This window comes from Malus domestica, chromosome 17, assembly GCF_042453785.1.
Source record: "Malus domestica chromosome 17, GDT2T_hap1".
Taxonomy (NCBI): Eukaryota; Viridiplantae; Streptophyta; class Magnoliopsida; order Rosales; family Rosaceae; genus Malus; species Malus domestica.
The window spans coordinates 19,700,953-19,719,725 of NC_091677.1; the positions used below are offsets into that span (position 1 = coordinate 19,700,953).

At 35.2% G+C, this 18,773-nt stretch overlaps 1 protein-coding gene across 2 annotated transcripts; it reads right to left on the reverse strand.

Annotated features, from left to right (window-relative positions):
• Positions 1-10,010: 10,010 nt before the first annotated feature.
• On the reverse strand, positions 10,011-12,717 carry LOC114822678 (uncharacterized). 2 transcript variants are annotated; one of them, XR_003770835.2, is made up of 4 exons: positions 12,523-12,717; positions 12,164-12,263; positions 11,259-11,595; positions 10,011-10,492 (listed from the first exon to the last, which is right to left on the reverse strand). XR_003770835.2 is itself a non-coding variant. In XM_029097586.2 (4 exons), exons 1-3 carry the CDS (start codon positions 12,553-12,555, stop codon positions 11,380-11,382), a joined length of 309 nt encoding a protein of 102 aa, XP_028953419.1. In that variant the 5' UTR covers positions 12,556-12,717; the 3' UTR covers positions 10,011-10,492; positions 11,259-11,379. The 2 variants fall into 2 exon arrangements, 1 of the variants encoding a protein (XP_028953419.1); XM_029097586.2 differs by having other exon boundaries at positions 12,204-12,263.
• Positions 12,718-18,773: the final 6,056 nt, after the last annotated feature.

An 18,773-nucleotide genomic window follows, 5' to 3' on the forward strand; every position in this document is an offset into this window, starting at 1 on the left:
TCCCTTCCATACAAATTCATTATGTTCCTTCCAAATGCTCCATACCAACACAAGCACAGGATCAAAACTTTCCTGCGCCAAAGAAGATGCTAGGATCATAAACTGTTGATTTTAAAGTGTAACTTTGTATATTGATTCATAGAAAACCTTTACAGAGATACAAGATATATATACACCAAAAGAGAGAGAACCACACATGGTAACTCTTCCTTGATTTACTCCCTTAATCTTAGGAGCTTAGGGAACCTAAAAAGGGCTCCTTAAAATAAGGAGTTGACTTTGTGTACACTACATCCATATTGCTAAGCACAAGAAGTTGGCAACTGATTAACAGCTATCAGTACTACCCAATGGAAATACAACTGACGGTTGACAAAACCCTATTTACCCAATGACCCTAATTATCCAGTGAACACTTCCAATACTCCCCCTCAAGCTAGTCCAGAAGATTGATGGAACCAAGCTTGGATAGCAACCTTTGGAACTGAATTGTAGGTAAGGATTTGGTTAGGAGATCTGCTAGTTGGTCAGTGTTTCTGATATAGTGGGTTTGAATGACTTAGGACTGAACTTGAGCATGAACATAATGACAATCTACCTCGATGTGCTTTGTCATCTCATGAAACATTGGGTTTTATGCAATATGCATAGCTGCCTGGTTGTCATAGAAGAGGGACATGGGTTGATTTGAATGAAACTCTAAGTCATCCAAGAGTCTTTTAAGCCATATTAACTCATATGTAGTGGATGCCATTGATAGATACTCAGCTTCGGCATTGGACCTTGCAATAACATGTTTCTTACTCTTCCAAGACTAAATTCCCCCAACAAATGTGTAATATCCTATGATCTAAGTATTTTCATTTTTCTTTATAATGATTCCACACCCAACTGAACCCTTGAGATAACACATGACTCTTTTGACAATGTTAAAGTGATCTAATGTAGGAGAATACATGAATTGGCTAACTAAGCTCACATCAAGTGTTATGTTGGGTCTTGTGATGGTAAGATAGATTAATTTACCAACTAACCTCTAATAATAGCTAATATTTGGTAGTGGCTTGCCTTCCAAGCTAAGTGTAAGCTTACTTTCAAGAAAAAGTGGGGACTAGTTTGGCATCGCAGATGTTGGCCTCCTTGAGAAGATCCATAATATACTTTCTTTGATTCAAAAAACAACCCTTTGGTGGATGTTTCTATCTCTATTCCAAGGAAATATTTGAGAACTCCAAGATCCTTGATTGCAAATTTTTGCTGAAGAGAATGCTTGAGGAAGTTGATCTCATAATCATTGTCCCATGTGATGATGATATCATCGACATATATTAACACCACTTGTAGTTCCACTACGAACAAACATAGATGAATCAACATTGCTCCTTGTGAATCCAGACCCTTCAAGCACATAACTAAGCTTGGCATACCAAGCCCTTGGTGATTGCTTCAACCCATAGATATATTTGTGTAGTTTGCACACTAAATTAGGTTCATGACTTTGAGGGTGTCCTGGTTGCAGCTTCATATACACTTCCTCCTTGAGATCACCATGCAAAAAAAATATTTTTCACATCCATTTGATACATGGACTAACCACTATTGACCGTCACTGACAATTGTGTTCATTTTCGCCACTAGTGCAAATGTTTCTTTATAATCCACTGCAATTGTTTAAGTGAATCCTCGACCAACCAATCTTGCCTTATGTCTCTCAATGGAGCCATCAGAATGACACTTAATTTTGTAGACCCACTTGCTGCCAACAACTTTCTTTCCTTTTGGGAGTTTAACAACACTCTATGTTTGGTGTTTGGTGAGAGCCTTAAGTTCATATCTCATTGTTGCCTTCCATACATCATGACAATTTGCTTCTTGAAAGGTTTGAGGCTCACAGTAGCTGCTGATAGTGCTTGGGAAAGCATCACGTGAGGGTGAAACCTTCTCATATGACATGTAGCTAGAGAAGGGATGGCGTGCATTGTAAGTGACATAGTCTTGGAGCTTCATGGGAGGATTTCTGACTCGAGGAAGATTGCGTTTGATAGTTGGTTGAACTTCAATGAACATGTCTTATTACTCATCATGTGACATGTAAGACTCTTCGTAATTGCTTGAATCAGTACTTTCACTTTCAATAAGCTGAGCTTCTTTTCCGTCAACAGTTCCAGGAGTTTCCATTTCTTGTATGGACTCTTCAGCCTTTGGCAAAGGATAAAACTCAAAAAACAACTTCCCCTGATTGGAGGCATCAGTGTGTTTGGTAAAGTAATGACTTGTTTCATGAAGCTTTACATCTTTTGACACGACAAGTTTCTGTAATTTTGGGTTATAACACTTGTATCCTTTTTGTGATGAGTAACCAAGAAAGATACATTTGCTCGCCCTAGGATCCAATTTGTCTCTGTGATGAGACTGTATGTGAACAAAACTTGTGCAACCAAACACCCTAAGGTGAGACAGTTCAATTTTTCTCCCTTTCAACACTTCCATTGGAGATTTAAAATCTTACTAGGTAGTCGATTTATGAGATATGCATTAGTCATAACCCATTTTTTGGTAAATTCATTTAGATCATTAGAACCCTAGTCTTCTCAAGTAAATCACGGTTCTTCCTTTCGGATATGCCATTTTGTTATGGAGTGCCTACACAACTTGTTTGGTGCATGATTCCATGAATGCTCAAGTAATGTTTCATGTTATGGGACATATATTTAGAACCATTGTCAGACCTCAATGTTTTAATTTTTGAAGCAAAGTGATTGCTAACAAGATTATGAAAGTTTTTTTTTTTAAATTCTATGACTTCACTTTTGGCTTTCAAAAGATATAACCATGTAACTCTTGATAAATCATCAATAAAAGTTACAAAATATTTATAACCATCAAAGGATTAAAGAAAATATCCCCATACATCAGAGTGTACAAGTGCAAAGGCTTGACTAGACTTAGATAAAGATGAACCAAAAGGAAGTCCAGTGAACTTAAACATGTGGCAAGTTTCATGTTGGATTAACTCTTCACAAACATTGGGAAACAAGTTTGACAAAACCAATTCTGAATGGTGAGCTAATCTGTGATGCCATAGGTGCTTAACTTGAGGTAGACTTGGTTGAACTTGAACTACCTTTGGAATTTGGAAATTCTTCGATATGTAATAAAGTTCGTCTAAGAGGAACCCTTCACCAATCTTCTTCTTGGTGACACAGTCCTGAAAAATTACAGTGTGAGGAGAGAATATGGCTAAGTAGTTTAGGGCATTTGTGAGTTTTCCAACAGAGAGCAATTGAAAAAGAAATGAGGGAACAAATAGTGCATTATACTCAATCTTGTCTGACATTAAGTTAATCTTTCCTTTCCCTAAAACTTTATGGTTTGTGGCTCCTCAATCTATGACCCATACATCATGCAAATATTCATTTTTAGAGTAGTTTTAAGAGCTTGCAGTATACCTTGCTTATCCTTTGAAGGCAGGCTTTCATGGTTAGCCAAGAACCTAACAAACTTCTCTAGTAGTGCAATTGAGGTTCCTTCTCCAAACTTGGAAGCTCCATCACTTTCCTTCATGCTTTAAAGGTACACAATGAATTCATTGATAAAGGCAGTAGGGTTAGAAGTAAAGTTCATCATTGAATCTGAGACACCTTGAGAGGAAGTTGCACTAAGGTTGGCTTTGTATCTTGAGTATAGTGGCTTCTTCTGAGCTCTTTTATCATGCTTCATGAAGTCAGGTTTCAACTCAGGATGGAGGTTCCAATATCAATCTTTCACATGGCCAGTTGCATCACAATGCTGGCATTTCAAATGAGGACTTTTACCCTTGTATTTCACTGCAGTTGTAGAAAGAAATCATGCCTATACACTCTGACATGGATTCAATTTACGATACCTACAAATCTTTCTCTAAGAGCAAGTCCACCGGAGTGGACATTGCCCAGCACTCAGTCCAAAAAACAGCCCAGCACTCTGTCCATTACCTCCAGCTCGCGCAACAGCCTGGGGCCCAGCCCATGCTGGTCTTTGGGCCAGCTCAAAACTGACTGACCAAGAAATTGGGCAAGTGGCCACGTGGCAACTCCCTGGCTCTTGGATTTGAATATTTTTCAAATCCAACGGTCCATATTAATTAACTATATTAAAAATTATTAAAAATTATAAAAAAATACAGAAAAATTATTAAAAAATACAAAAAATTTAAAAACAAATACATAATTTTTTTTAAAAAATGTTATTTTTTTTCTATAAATAATAAAGTTTGTGGTTGAAGAATAAAATGTATTTGATGAGTTTATGTAATTTCATTTTAGTGTGTTTCTTTTTTATAGTTTATTTGATGAGTTTATGTAATTTTATTTTAGTGTGTTTTTTTTTAAGTTTATTTGATGAGTATGTAATTTTATTTTAGAGTGTATTTTTTTTTAAAGTTTATTTGAAATTTTATCCGAAATTGATTAAAAATCTTATCCGAAATAAACTTAAAAAAAAAAAACACACCAAATAAGGTGCCAGCGCATTTTTTTAGGGGTGGAGATGGCTTGGCCTATTACTGTTCACTCCAGTCTATTACTGTACACTCCAGTCTATTACTGTTCACTCCAGTCTATTACTGTTCACTTGAGTGAATAAATGCGTTAGGTGCTAACGCAAAATCCTTAGGGGTGGACTTGCTCTAACAATTAATAAATTTACCCACTAACACTATTTATTAAAAATAAAAAATCCAAAAATCCTGCCCGTTTCTTGTCCATATTCTTGTAGCCCCCACCCCCGTTCAATTTACGAACTTTGCCATATATTGTGACCTTCACTCACCCACCCAACACCACCCTCATCCATCCAATCGCATCCAAACTCTTCCGTGCGAGGGCCCCACTCGCCGTAACCAGTCACCGCCAATGTGTCAGCGGTTGCGATGACCCGTCGATTCATTTCATGTATAGTAATGATGACTAGCACGGGCCATTTTTCGATGATGAGCTGTTCAGTCGCGGTACACGCTAACAGGACCCAATGCATGCATGACAAAGGGGACGAAACGGGAAGAGGATTCTTTTCGCTTTTAATTTTTCTCATTTTTTCTTGTTTTTTTTATTTAAATAATTACGAATAAATTGCGTCAATGTTTTATAATAATATTTTTATAAAAATAATTAGATAAAAATTAAAGTACTAAAAAAGAGGAGAGAATGAGATAAAAATAAAAAACAAAAAACTAGAATCCTATTCCAATAAATCGAGGGGCGTTTTTGGCGGCTGACATCGCACGCCACCGCCACGCATTCCGGATCCTGTCGAAGTCGAACCTCCCTATGTTTGTTTAATTAATCTCTTTGAGTAGTGACTAAATATGTTTGTTTAAGTTTTAACTACATGTGTTTACGCTTTCTTTTTAATATTCCTTCTTCGGGTTCTAGAAGTGTGAAACCATTTTTTTTGTCACTTGGATACAAATTTGAAATCGGCTGATTGTGTAATATTAAGACAAGTTATATGGGTAGCACAAGAAAAATGAACGTGCTAGCCACAATATTCTTGGTCGATTAATTGAATATTCATCCTCAATTTGGTATCTGCAATTTTTAATTTAATCATCTTTAACTTTTACTTGTGTTCGCTCTTCCAAAATGACAAGAAGAATCTTTACTGTCGTACTTGTTTTTTCATTTTGTTTAGGAGAGTCCTTGTACTGTCCATGACTTATGACTCAAACCAAAAGCTTTTAGCGACTATTGTTCGTGTTGAGGGAGTGGTTTTTGTGTTTTTCATAGCATGTATGACACATCCCGATCGAGATGTGCTGACAGTCATGTGAGGGTGATGTAGCCAAATGTTCAACAGAAGTGTATACGATAATAAGAAAATGCGAATAAATAAAAACCAACTAAGACTTAGCTATACTACATATAATACTAAATGTGTGGAAGTAACTCAATCAAGCTACAAGTACTAATTATACAAATAGGGAGAAGATTCCTACTTATTTATGGATATGTCAGAACCGTCGAAAAGTCCTTGTGAACCACCAAAGATGATCAACAACCTAGAACCTGGAGGAGCGCAAAACAGAAGGGTGAGTGGGCAAAAACAAATGTTTGAAAACACATTTATCCTTTCTGAACATAATAACCCCTCACCGTAAAACTCATATAGTTTCCAGAAAATAGTGCTACATATATATATATATATATATAAAACAACGCATAAGGGCAGTGAAACCCAAAATATGCCATGTCATAACGTTTAAATCATGTAAGCTAGATGTAGAATCAATATAAAATAACATGCCAGTCGGAGTCACCTAATGTGACTTGTACGACTGGACGATAGCCCATCAACCTAGGCTAGCACACGAGTCGGAGTCACCTGATGTGACATGAACGATAGACTAGGTAAAAATATACACGCTCAAGTGCTACGATCATGTGAAGGCTGTGCGATAAATCGCAGGTCACCGACGAGTTGAAACCACCTATTGTGGTCTGTACAATAGGCTGACACCAAACTTGGATCCAAGGTGAGCGTGTGGTGCGGGAGGTGAACAATCACGTAAAGGCTGTGCCCTAATCCCCAGGCAGGAGCACTAATACCTGGTGTAGCCTTGATAAGCTCTAAATAAATATATGGATACCAATGCAACACAACCCATTCAATCACATCATACTCACCTGAAGTTTACTTGAGTCTCCACAGCATCACACAATATAATTCAAAAGTATAATAGTGCAATACTCAAAGTGCAACTCATTACGACATGGCATTCAAAGCATAAATCATTTAAGAAAACGTTCTGGAAACCATATCATATATATATATATATAAAGAAAATGCCCACTCACTGATAAGTAGTAGGATCGTAGCCCCCTAGCCTTGCTTGTCCACACTCGTCCTCAGGGTACGTCTCACCTATATGCAAAATAACTAATTTTACATTAATTTTAAAGCACATACACAAACCTTAGGAATAACTTCTCATACGTTCCTCAAATGACGTGTTTGAATATACCAACGTGATCTATTCGACAACACGAACACCCCCATATTTTTAGAATAATTTTTGGACGACTCACACGCCCTCACGCGGCAGACCAAGGCACGGCCACACATGCCGGCCACTCGCAGACACGTGCTTGGCACACTAACGGAATCCCTAACGGCGTTAGGGAATATTCCGTTAAATAACAAAATATTCCATTTAAAAACTAATGGAGTTACCTGACGCTGTCAGTATATTCCGTCAAAGTTGATGGAATATTCTCTTCCTTCTTCGGTGGCTTCGTCGTCGCCGTCGCCGGTTGCCGTCTGTTACGCCGGAAACTGGAGAAATTTCAAACTTCAATATCTTTGTTATCTCTCCACCAAAATTCATAAATTTTATATGAATTTGAAGCCCTCAAATAGTAGAACATAACCTTACCTGTGAGGAGTCCTAAAATCAATGGAACGTGATTGGAATAAAGCTTGGAAAATCCAGCTAAACCTGCAACTTCGCAAACCCGAGTGTTCCGATGTTCAAACCACTCCAAAATTGTTCCAAAATACTAGGGAAGTTAGATTAGTACCTTCTTGAGTCTCAAAACCAGATAAATCCTTCGCGATCACGTCAGAGGAAATTGGACCCCTCGCTGGAGCTCGGGTTTCTCGGGTTCTCGACGTCTAATCTTTGAACTAATAGTACGGGTAGACTCGTGAGGTCAGGAGGAATATGATGGTGTCAAGTCTATGTTCGATCTGAAGCGTTTTGATGAAAGTGGATGTGTGTGTGTGTGTGTGTGTGAGGGTTTTGGGTGTACGGACAGAGAATAATCGAGAAAAAAGGAGAGGGTGAGGGTATGGGTGTACGTTCGTGTGTGTGTGTGTGTGTATATGTGTGGTCACGGATTGGCCAAAAAGAAATAACAACAAGCCTTGATTGGGTTGCCATGAGAGAAAGGAAGAGAAAATGTTATGTGGCCCAAACATAAATGAAACCAACCAAAATTAATATTTCCACCAAGTCTCGCTCTAAAATCATCGTAACATTTTCGTTATGGAACCGATTCGACCCTAATTCGCGGCAACGCGCTCATGATGTCGAGTACGATTTAATTACGTCAGCAAGAAAATCAATTTAAATCTGAATATGTACATTCACATCACTAAACCACGAGGGCATTATCGTCATTTTACACTCTCGGGGAGAAAATATATAATAATTCGGGACGGGTTGTCACAATGTATACATGGAAAAGGAATTTGAAAACGAAGCTCGATTTATGATATAGGTGACACATAACAATGCTTTAACGATTACAAAACATTAGACGGTGGTATAGTCATTTTCTCAAAGTGCTTTTACGACAGTTCTATGCCTTGTAATGTTTAATTTTCTCGAGTGTTGTCTTTCATGTTGGTTAGATGTGGATACTTCATAACTGCATAATTGTAGTGTATTTCTGATGAGTTTGTAGTTGTGAAGTTGTGTTTCTTTTGAGCGTACATGTTATATTTGACAAATGTACACACATTCTCTATCGTCTTTAATAAATCACATCACGGCATAGTAACATGTGCAGAATTATGGTAATTTTGAGCATACAAAAACGATTTCAAAATTTCAGAACATTACAACATCACAATCAATATATTTCCTTGACAAGTTTTCCACATCGGTTGTGTTCATAATTCCAGCTACTACCCAATGCCACACAGAAATATGCAAAGACTATAGTATACATGTTATTAAATATAAATCATGAAACTAAATGGATCTGACACGAGCCTGCTACAAAATTTAATCCTCGAATGCCTTGCACGCAGTTCTAAACTGATGGATCGCTTACTTACATAATAACTAGCCTCTTCGCACGCGCTCATGCACATGTGAGAGATATTTTTTCATCATGGGTGCTATGCGCCCCTAAAAATGTGTTACTTTGGTTATGCATGTGAGAATGACAATTTCTTATTATTTTCTTTTTTTCAATCATCTCTTTTTGATATTTTTTTTCTCTACGATTGTGTTACAAACTATTATTATAACCATGCTTTCTAATTAACGCACATAGTCAAGGCTTATTGTTCTGTAATTCTGGGTGTTACACCCAAAGAACTTTTACATATGTCGAAACCACGTATGCCAATTTGTAGCCATTGTTATTATTTTTTTTATCATTGGTGCCACATTATCAAATGTTTTTTTATCGCACGCACCAAAACAAATAAGTATGAAATCTGAATTTTTCCGACTATTAAGAAAGATAAAATCACAAATATTGTCTACAAATTTAGTCTACCTAGCATTACCCATGTTGTTATCTTTGAAATCCATTATTCAATGATGACAATAAATTCTGCAACATCAGCACTACAAATAGAGTACAACTAAAATGAATTTGGACATTGTATTTTTGAAAAAAAAACTTGTAGAAAAATGTAGTACAATACAAAATGCAGAAAAAACCTTAATTCACTCCGAAGTTGGTGTAGCAAAGGAATGCGTACGATTGCAATTACAGTACAAAATGCAGAAAAAATGTATCAAGAGAAAATGGTGAAGCTTTGAATATAAAACTGAATTGATTGTTGGTCGTACGTATTAGATATAAGTGATTGCAATCTTATGCAGAGACGATGAATTACAAAAGTGTTTTGATATCCTTTTTCTACGGGCGTTAATTATCAAGGCCTTGTCTGTTGATAAGAACGAAACCAAAGATCTTGAATTAGAATCCAGAATCTCTGGAATTGAAAGTTAACTTTGTTTGCAAGGAAATGAAATCCTACCAGTGAAAAGCAATTTGTAGCACGGGCTTTTAGAATTCATCCAGCTGCTTCGAAAACATTGGTTTGATATCATTTTCTCTACGGGCACTGGTTTTTAATCAAATGCTAATTGAACTTATAAATTTCTATTAGGTTTTAGACATTGGCATGTCAAACGTTGTACACATTAAAAATGTTGTTTGTCACCAATTGCAGGTAAAATTGACAATTCGCTGTTAGACGGTACTTGTTTGCAGAAGTACAAAAATTATATAGAAATTTGTTATTCCATTCACTACACACGGAAAGCAAAATTATATTTCATATACTCTTATATTTTTCTCCTCAATCCACATATAATTAAAAAACCTTTGTGTTTAATGTTTATACTTCTGTCCTCCACAATGAGAGCAGTCAAGAACTAATCTCCATCTTCCATACTTGTTTTCTCTTTGGCATAGCAGATCTCCAGTGGTTCATTCTCTTTGCATTGATCACCATGGAAAAGAGGAAATTTATTTATTTATTTTTCAAATGAAGAAGACGTCCAACTTCTCACCCAAACTTGAAGTAAAAGCATACAAATGAAGCCATATAGAATTGTTTGAAATTAAGATATATAAAACCCAAAACAAAAACCTGATTAAGCAAGACAACACAGTCTTGAATTCTTATTTAGATGGAGTTCAAATGGCTTGCAAAAATGCTTATTGTTCCTTGTCGATCCAAACAATCAAAAAGCTTTATCTTGTTCCTGGCCAGTCAAGAAGAAAAAAAAAACACACGGAATGAAAAGAAATGAAACAATAACAGATAAAACAATCGTGGAGATCTAAGAGCAAAGCAACTGTAATTTTCCAAATCGAATCTACTACAATAAAAATCCAATCATATATCAAAATGAGGGAGATCAAAACCTTATATCTCCACATACGCTTACACTCATGTGAGAGGCCTTTTTTAATCATGAGCACTACACGCCCCTAAAGATGATGAATGCATACAACATATACATTAGATGGGTATGTCTGGTTTCAATCTAATTAAACTATGTCAATCATATCGCAAGCAACATGCCTATATTCTGATTTCCTTCAGAAAAATCAATGGACCAGTCAATACAAAGTTCGGATGACCACATTATGGGCATGAACAATTTTCTGCAGGGTTATTTGTCCTCATGATTGAATATGATTTACAGTTTAACTTCTCTTGTATAATTAGTGCAATTATTTTAACTGTGTAAGGTTTTTGGGTAATCATAGTGCATTCCATTAGAATCAGAAGTGTGGGAGCACTTTGATCCTCTTGCCATAAGTATACATTTTGTTATCTTCAGAAGGATTTTTTATTTTTATTTTTCCCATTTAGATTTCATGTAAAACCACTCAGATGCATCCCTACAGTAAGTAACATAGGAAAGAGATAAGGAAAAAAAACATGGATAGCCTAAGTTTATTAGAAAACAATCACACGACACTCCAAAAAAAAAGAAGGTAAGATCATACAGAATACCATACCTTTTCTATAAGAAAAATCCACATGAGAAATGCCTTAAAGTTCTCCATTCATTTGCAAAGAAACAAAGGAACCCATTATGCTCTACAGTTTGTGTTCTTTCTCGCAAAATTGCCTATTGCTTTACAGTTTCATCCCATGTTTATCCTTTTGAATATTCCGTTGGAGGAGACTGGTGAGCATATGGAAGAAGATGGAGGATTTCAATCCAACTGGAAACTGTAAGGTGCAAATGTAGTGGGGGTGAAACTCTTCCAAATTTTCCTCTTCCTCTTGATATTCTTCGCCATTCTCATTGTCCTCATAATCCTCATATTCATCGCCTGACTGACCATATTCCTATACCAAAACAACAAATATCAATTGTTAAACTAATTACTCCAAAAAATATATCGTGATAAAAAATTTACATACAAAAAGTTAATGGTTGAAGATTGGAAATTTGGTTACATCTCTATCATATCCCCACATTCCCTTTTGAAATAAGCAATTACTAATACAGAGTACCTGAAAACCAGCATACCAAAAAAAAAAAACTCTACTTTTGATTATGCTGAGCAATTATGAATACGGAAAAAATCACACAAACAATCCCTAATTTTTATCACAGACTTAATATGCAGTGGCCTAAAACAATGCAAAATCTAATCAAGTTCATCAAATTCAATATTAATTATACATCAAAGACACAATCTTTCTGTATCCTAAACCTAAAATACCATACGAAGACCATAAATTTTCCGAATTTCCAAGTAGCAATTCAATTTCTCAATTCATAAACAAATTCTTCCAAAAGAGAGTGATGTGGGGTAGTAGGAGGAGGGAGGACGCTTCGAGTAGAGAAGCTACAAATTAAACTAAGCAAATTAAATTTTTTTGGTCGAAATTAGCAAAAGACCAAACTTACTCAAAAAAAAGAAAAGGTCTTGCCATTGAAATTGAATTACCCGTCCAAGCCTTTTTGGCCTAGCATACACCATCTTCAAAATACGCACATCGGCTCCGAACTGCAAATGGATGTCCACCATACGAAATAACGAAACTTTATTCGGATGAATATCTTAAAACACAAAGCAATTTCATATTGTTGAATAGATCGTTAGTTTAAACCTGTAGTAATTCATAACATTCACAGCTCTTCATCAGAAATGAACAACTACAAATTAAACTAAGCAAATTAATTCTTTTTTAAAATTCAGTCGAAATCAGCAGAAGATCAAAATTATCCAAAAGAAACGAACGGTCTTGGCATTGAAATTGAATTACCTGTCCAAGCGTTTTTTGCCCAGCGTCCACCATTTTTAAAATCTGCAAATCGGCTCTGAGCTGTAATACCTTATCGAAATTGAACAAAAACTGAGCAAAATGAATAGGAAATTAAAGACGATGAAAGTAGACAAAGAAGAAGCATAAATCAGACGATGTGAGAAACGGCTATGTGCGGTTGAGTTCGTTTCTCCTTTTTCTATGAATAGTGGGGATTGAGTAAGCCGTTGTGGCCTCTTGAACGTGCGGTTGGTTCCAGTTTCCATTGTAGCAACTGCTTGTAGAAGGTCTTTCATCTGAAGGGTCACAATTTGTTTGAATGGGGGATGTCTTTCATCTAACGGTTGTAAAAACATCTTTGAATATTATATTGTGTGTATTACGATTTCAACCCTATTATAATTGCGTATTACGATTTTAACCGTATTCTATTAGGATGATTTTGTGTTTTTTTTTCCCTGAAGTGAGGGCATTCTTGACATTTTGAATGCTTCACTAAACTGGCCTTCTCCCTTTATAATAATAACTGGCCTCTCCGCACGCACTAATGTGCATGCGAGAGGCATTTTTACATCACAGGTGCTACGCGCCCCTAAAGGTGTATTGTGTTAGTTTTTCCCATCGTAATTGTCAAGATATATTTTAAATGTATTGTGCAAAGAGGAACTCTTTTTTTATCATGCATATCCTAAAAAGTTATCACGTTTTCCGTTTTTACTTTCCGTAACATAATGATTTAAATGTTATTCATGCACTTGTCAAACAACATGGGATTTTAGACGCAAGTTCCTACCTAAAGTCCATGGACAATAGTAAGTAGATGTAAAAAAAAGAGTAGATGAAAACATTACTCGTAGAAAAATACAAAACAACTTAAATGTCAAAATATAAATCTTGCATAACAATATGTACATTATTCACAATACCCATAGAGTCTATATGTCACTGTTTCTTTTGAAAAGAAAGTTTCCATTTTGATATCAATGCTGCAATTTCCACCCATTTGTTCATGATTGATGCTTCAAATTTTCATTGCCAATCTACAAATGATAGTGAGAAAATTAAAAATCAAATAAAAAGAGTTAATTGATAAGTGAGAAATGCATACTGAAAGGTTATCGTTAATAAAGTTGTTACCTATTAGAAATCACCATAATTAGCTGGAATGAAGCAAGAGTTCTTTGTATACTACATTCCGTGTAAATACACCTTGTTGGCTAATTATGGAGCCATTTTTTACTAACACGGTTGTGGTTGACTTTGAGACCCCCCTCGATAAAGCCACATATCATTGTTCATGACTGAAGACGTGATTTGGAAGGTAAACGCCTACATGTGGTATTGTCTGACCTTGAGATTTGTTTATAGTGATAGAGAAACTTAGTTTCACTGGAAACTGCTTTCTTGTAAGTTCGAATGGAAGCCCAACAGTATTAGTACTTTTGAGAGGGATTCTTGGTAAGAAAACTCTGGATCCTGCAAATTGTCCAGTTAGAATTTCAGCATCAATAAGATTTTGGTAATTACCACGACACAATAATCTTGTACCATTACACAATCCCAATGAATGTGTAAAAGCATCAAAAGTTTTGTTAGTAACATGAATTGTATGTGTTTTCTAAAACTCAGATTTACGAAAATTGAAAGAGAACGAAAAGTTAAAACATAAATTAGTAAAAGAAAAACATATATGAAAGAAAACAGGTAATCATGGAGTTGATGATTCTAAAAATGAAAGAAATGAATATGGAGATGCAAATGAAAACAGGTAATCATTCAGTTCAATCATATTACAATTTTGAGTCATCAAAGAAACAAAGTGAAATAGCACATTGCCATTTCGGTTCTTTGATTAAGTGTAATATTCGGCTTCTCAAGTATCTTACAACTAAGCAAAAAGAATGCCCTTCCTAGTTTCACAAACTAAAATGCATCTAATAACTTATCATAAAGGATGAAGTAGCAACCTGATCAAATAGAATGATCGGTAAAACTCGGGATTGAAGAATCTTTAATTACTTTGAATACTTGGTGAAGTTCCTCCACCTGAACCCCATGAAGAAAAACTACAGGTTACAAGATAAGATTTAAACCATATTATATAAAAAAACCAGTAAAAATTTCCCAACATTTGACCCAAAATTGAAAGTAAAAAAGATGAAATTCTATGCATTTAGCAGATAATTGATAAATCAAACTCTGCAACTGAAACGTTGACAAGGGCTTCAAAATTAACTGAATATCTAAAACAACTTGTAATCCTAATTATATGGAAGAGGGTAGAGAAAAGCTAAGTGCTTCAACCCTAGGTTATGATGCTTTGCAGACAACTTACATCAACCTCTGAATTTCTTCCTCAATTAGCTAGCTCTTGAATGCACCAATAACATATGCAACTGGGACTTGGATTACATAGCTCTCAATTCCATTGACTTCATCTATTAATTTTTAGAGGGTTACCTATAGTTTTTTCAATGACAATGACATGGTTTACGCATGAACATGGTTTTTTCTTATTTGTTTATCTATTTCACACTTGAATCAATAAAATTTTGCCATTGCAATCATACGGCATTCACAACGATCATACCCCTGATCAAGCAGGCTAATTGTCAAGCGTAATTAAAAAAGTAGCAACAGCCCTAATAAAAAAAATAATTCAAACTCATCAAACTATCGAGTTACATACCTTGCATCGCAATCTAGCGTAAAATTTACCTTTCTAGCAATAACGAAATAACTCAGTTATCAAATGCAGGACACACTAAAATGCATCTAATAACTTATCATAAAGGGTGAAGTAGCAACCTGATCAAACAGAATGATCGGTAAAACTCGGGATTGAAGAATCTTTGATTACTTTGAATACTTGGTGAAGTTCCTCCTCCTGAACCCCATGAAGAAAAACAACAGGCTGCAAGATAAGATTCAAAACATATTAAATAAAAAACCAGTAAAAAATTCCCAACCCAACACTGTTATTGTGGTAATTTCAACGCAAGCCGCCTTCTCTAGCAGAGTTCATTTCCAAATCCCTACTACTTTGAGAGGATTTAAAAATTTCGGAATCTATATAATGAATAAGCTTGAAGAAAAGCTTCAAATTTGTATAAAAAAACTTTGAATTCGAACAAAAAATGCAAAAACTAAGTCGTTTATTAAGAAGAAGAATCGCAAGTCACATGGCTGTGGGGATTTCCAGACAGGTCCCAAAAGATTGAGTGGATATCCGAAACCTTAAGAAACCAGAAACTGTATGGCTCAATAGTCGGGTAAAGGATATGGTTCACCCTGGAAAATCTTTCTCCGATTATATCGAATCGCTAGATAGTTTGGGCTCGCTCTCAAAGGACATCGTCAATTAATTAGAATTGAATATGAACGCAAATCTAATTCTGCTTCATCAAAGCAAATAATTCATACACAATTGAAAAAGATGTATAAATCGGAATAGAACGGAAATTGAAAATATGATCAGAAATGAATGATCGATGAGAAACAGTTAATTAATGGCAATGAATTTGATTAGAAAAGAGACTAATAAACATACTGGTAAAGAAGCCACACTTGTCGTTTATAGCGAGTGAAAGGCTGTTTCAAGAAGCTGCAGTTGTTGATCACGGCGAGTAGAGTCAAGTTTGAAAGTTTGAACAAACGCTGGAAGGAATACATAGAAAATTGAGAATCAAGTTTGAAAGTTACCTGCGATAAGAATCAGTCGATGTAGAGGAAGAGTCTTTGTCAATATGTATCTCTATTTCTCCCTCCCCTCGTTCTCTGTAGAGGAAGAGTCTTTGTCAATCTGGTTTGTAGTTTGCAGAACGTGGAGGGTGGTTGAATCCCACGTCGCGGTTCTAATTCTTCATTCGGCAAAACTCTACAGTTGTGATGCTTTATCTTTTTTCAGTGATGGTTTTTTACCAGTTTGTCGTATTAGTTTAACCATCAGAATTCAATTCACACATTACCTCAATGTACAATCTGCTTACAAATCATTACCAACTACAGTAAAACAGAAACTGGTAATGGGGTAATTTTAGTAACTCCTATAAATTCTGACCAATTGCAGAAGTAATTTGATAGAAACCAAATTCCCAGCTATAGCCTCAAATGTCTCTCATTGCATGCACCTGACTACCACTGACTCAAATCACATAAATAAGAGAAATGGAATCCAGAAAAACCCATATGACAACAATTAAGTTTAAATAATATAAGCAGTGTGGTCGATTAAACACTAATCACTGAGCAATTTTGAACGCCCAGCAATCCCATCCTACGCCATCAATGATTCGAATTTCCTTATTAAATTATATAGAATAATAAACAAAACAAACGGAAAAGCAGATTCATGTGGGTAATATTACTTAATTGGAGGGTAGAAATTATGAAAAAAAAATCACCTGAATTTGTGTAAATTGAGTGTGGATGCAGAAGAAACTCTGGAAAAACACGTGGATGAGAGGTTTGTGCAGAAGACGAAAGTGAGTTCTTCCTCTTTTCTGTGCATTTGGGGTTGGAATAATCGCTATCCCCTCTAGAACGTGTGGTAGATTGGCGGTTCTATCTCCGATCTTTGCAACTGCTGCAACCGGTGTTCTGTTTTGTGCGACAACGTGTTTGACAGTTCTACTCTAATTTGGAGGGAGTGTTTGTCAGTTTTTATCAATTTACTTGTTATTTTGGTTTTGGTGGAAAGATAGAATGTGATGCAGTATTTGTGGGAGGATTGATCTAAGGGTCACAATGAATTTTAAGTGTGTATATTTTTATCTAGTGGTTGAAAATTGTCATTGTTCAGATGAGTGCATATATTATTCGCACAGTAGAATTTCGTTGTATTATATTACAATTTTGACCCTAATTTTATTGGACAGTTAACGTTGGTATAGTGTATGAAGTGAGGGCATTTTTGGTTTATCAAATGCTTCACCAAATTGGGGCTCTCATTTTATATATATACATAATAATAATAATAATAATAATAATAATCTTTACTAATTAATAAAAAACTCGTTGTCAACTAAAATCCTATGAAATTACCAGTTTAACCCTCTAATTAAAACAGAACATGAATAAGAAATATGGGCAGAAATGCAATTTCACACAACCAAATTTTTCATCCTTAATGTAAATATATTGTTGTATAAAAAAATGTGTGCAAAAAATATTTTGTTTTTTGTTTTAAACTTTTTAATGTGTTACAAATCGTGATTATATTTATATAAGAAGGTATGACATTTTACATATAACAAATTAACTAATATAACTTTAAAATTACTATTTAATCGAATTAGAGTTCATGTTGAATTCAAAGTATGAAATGACAACTTCGAGTGTACTTCTCAACTCAATTTGGAATAAAAAGTCGACTCGAATTTGCATACAGATTAAACTAGAAATTGAAGCTCGAAACACAGGGATTGAATTTGGATTGGAACTTCAAACCCCCAAACCTTGTTCGAATTGCAAACTATATAATTAACCCAATAATTGAATATTGATAAATTAATAAGGGTAAATAAGTCTTGAGCTTCATGAACACATTGGGTTTATTATATTGATGTTGTTTTATATAATTTTACAAAGTCATTGAATGCTGCTGGGCCTTTCTTGTCTCCAAAGCAGAAAACTACGGCTCAACCATGGCCAATATATGTAGTTCGTGCAGTGCTGAATCCTTCTTCTCTGCAGTCTCTGCATGGAACCTGGGAATTTGATACTGTTTTCCAAAATAGCAACATTATTGTTTTATTTGAATAATAATACTATTTGTTTTGTTTTGTGTTGGTTTGTTCTCGTGCAAAAATAACAGATATTTATTTTGTTTTATTTGGTGATCTTGCTCTTCGATGCTGATGCATGCATATGAGATTTTAAGCAAACGATACATCGTTCCTAGGTAAGCTAAGATATCATGAACCAATGTTCCAAGCCTGCATGGCGACATTAAAACTTTGTCAGAGATTCAAAAATTTTGTTCTTAGTTATGGAGTGATAGGATTTTTACCACTTGCAAAAGTAGGGATAAAAACACTTAAAAATACTTGCAAGAGTACAAGGTTATCATAGTATAGATGGCTCTAGCAAGGTCGTTCTCCACAGAGATTGAATGAATAATTTGTATCAAACCAAATCTTAATCAATTATTTACAACGAAGTTTGAGAAAATGTTGATTTTGTGATTTAAAATAATAAAAACGAATTTAATAATTAAAGAAATTAGCAAATTAAAGAAAACAAATTCCTCA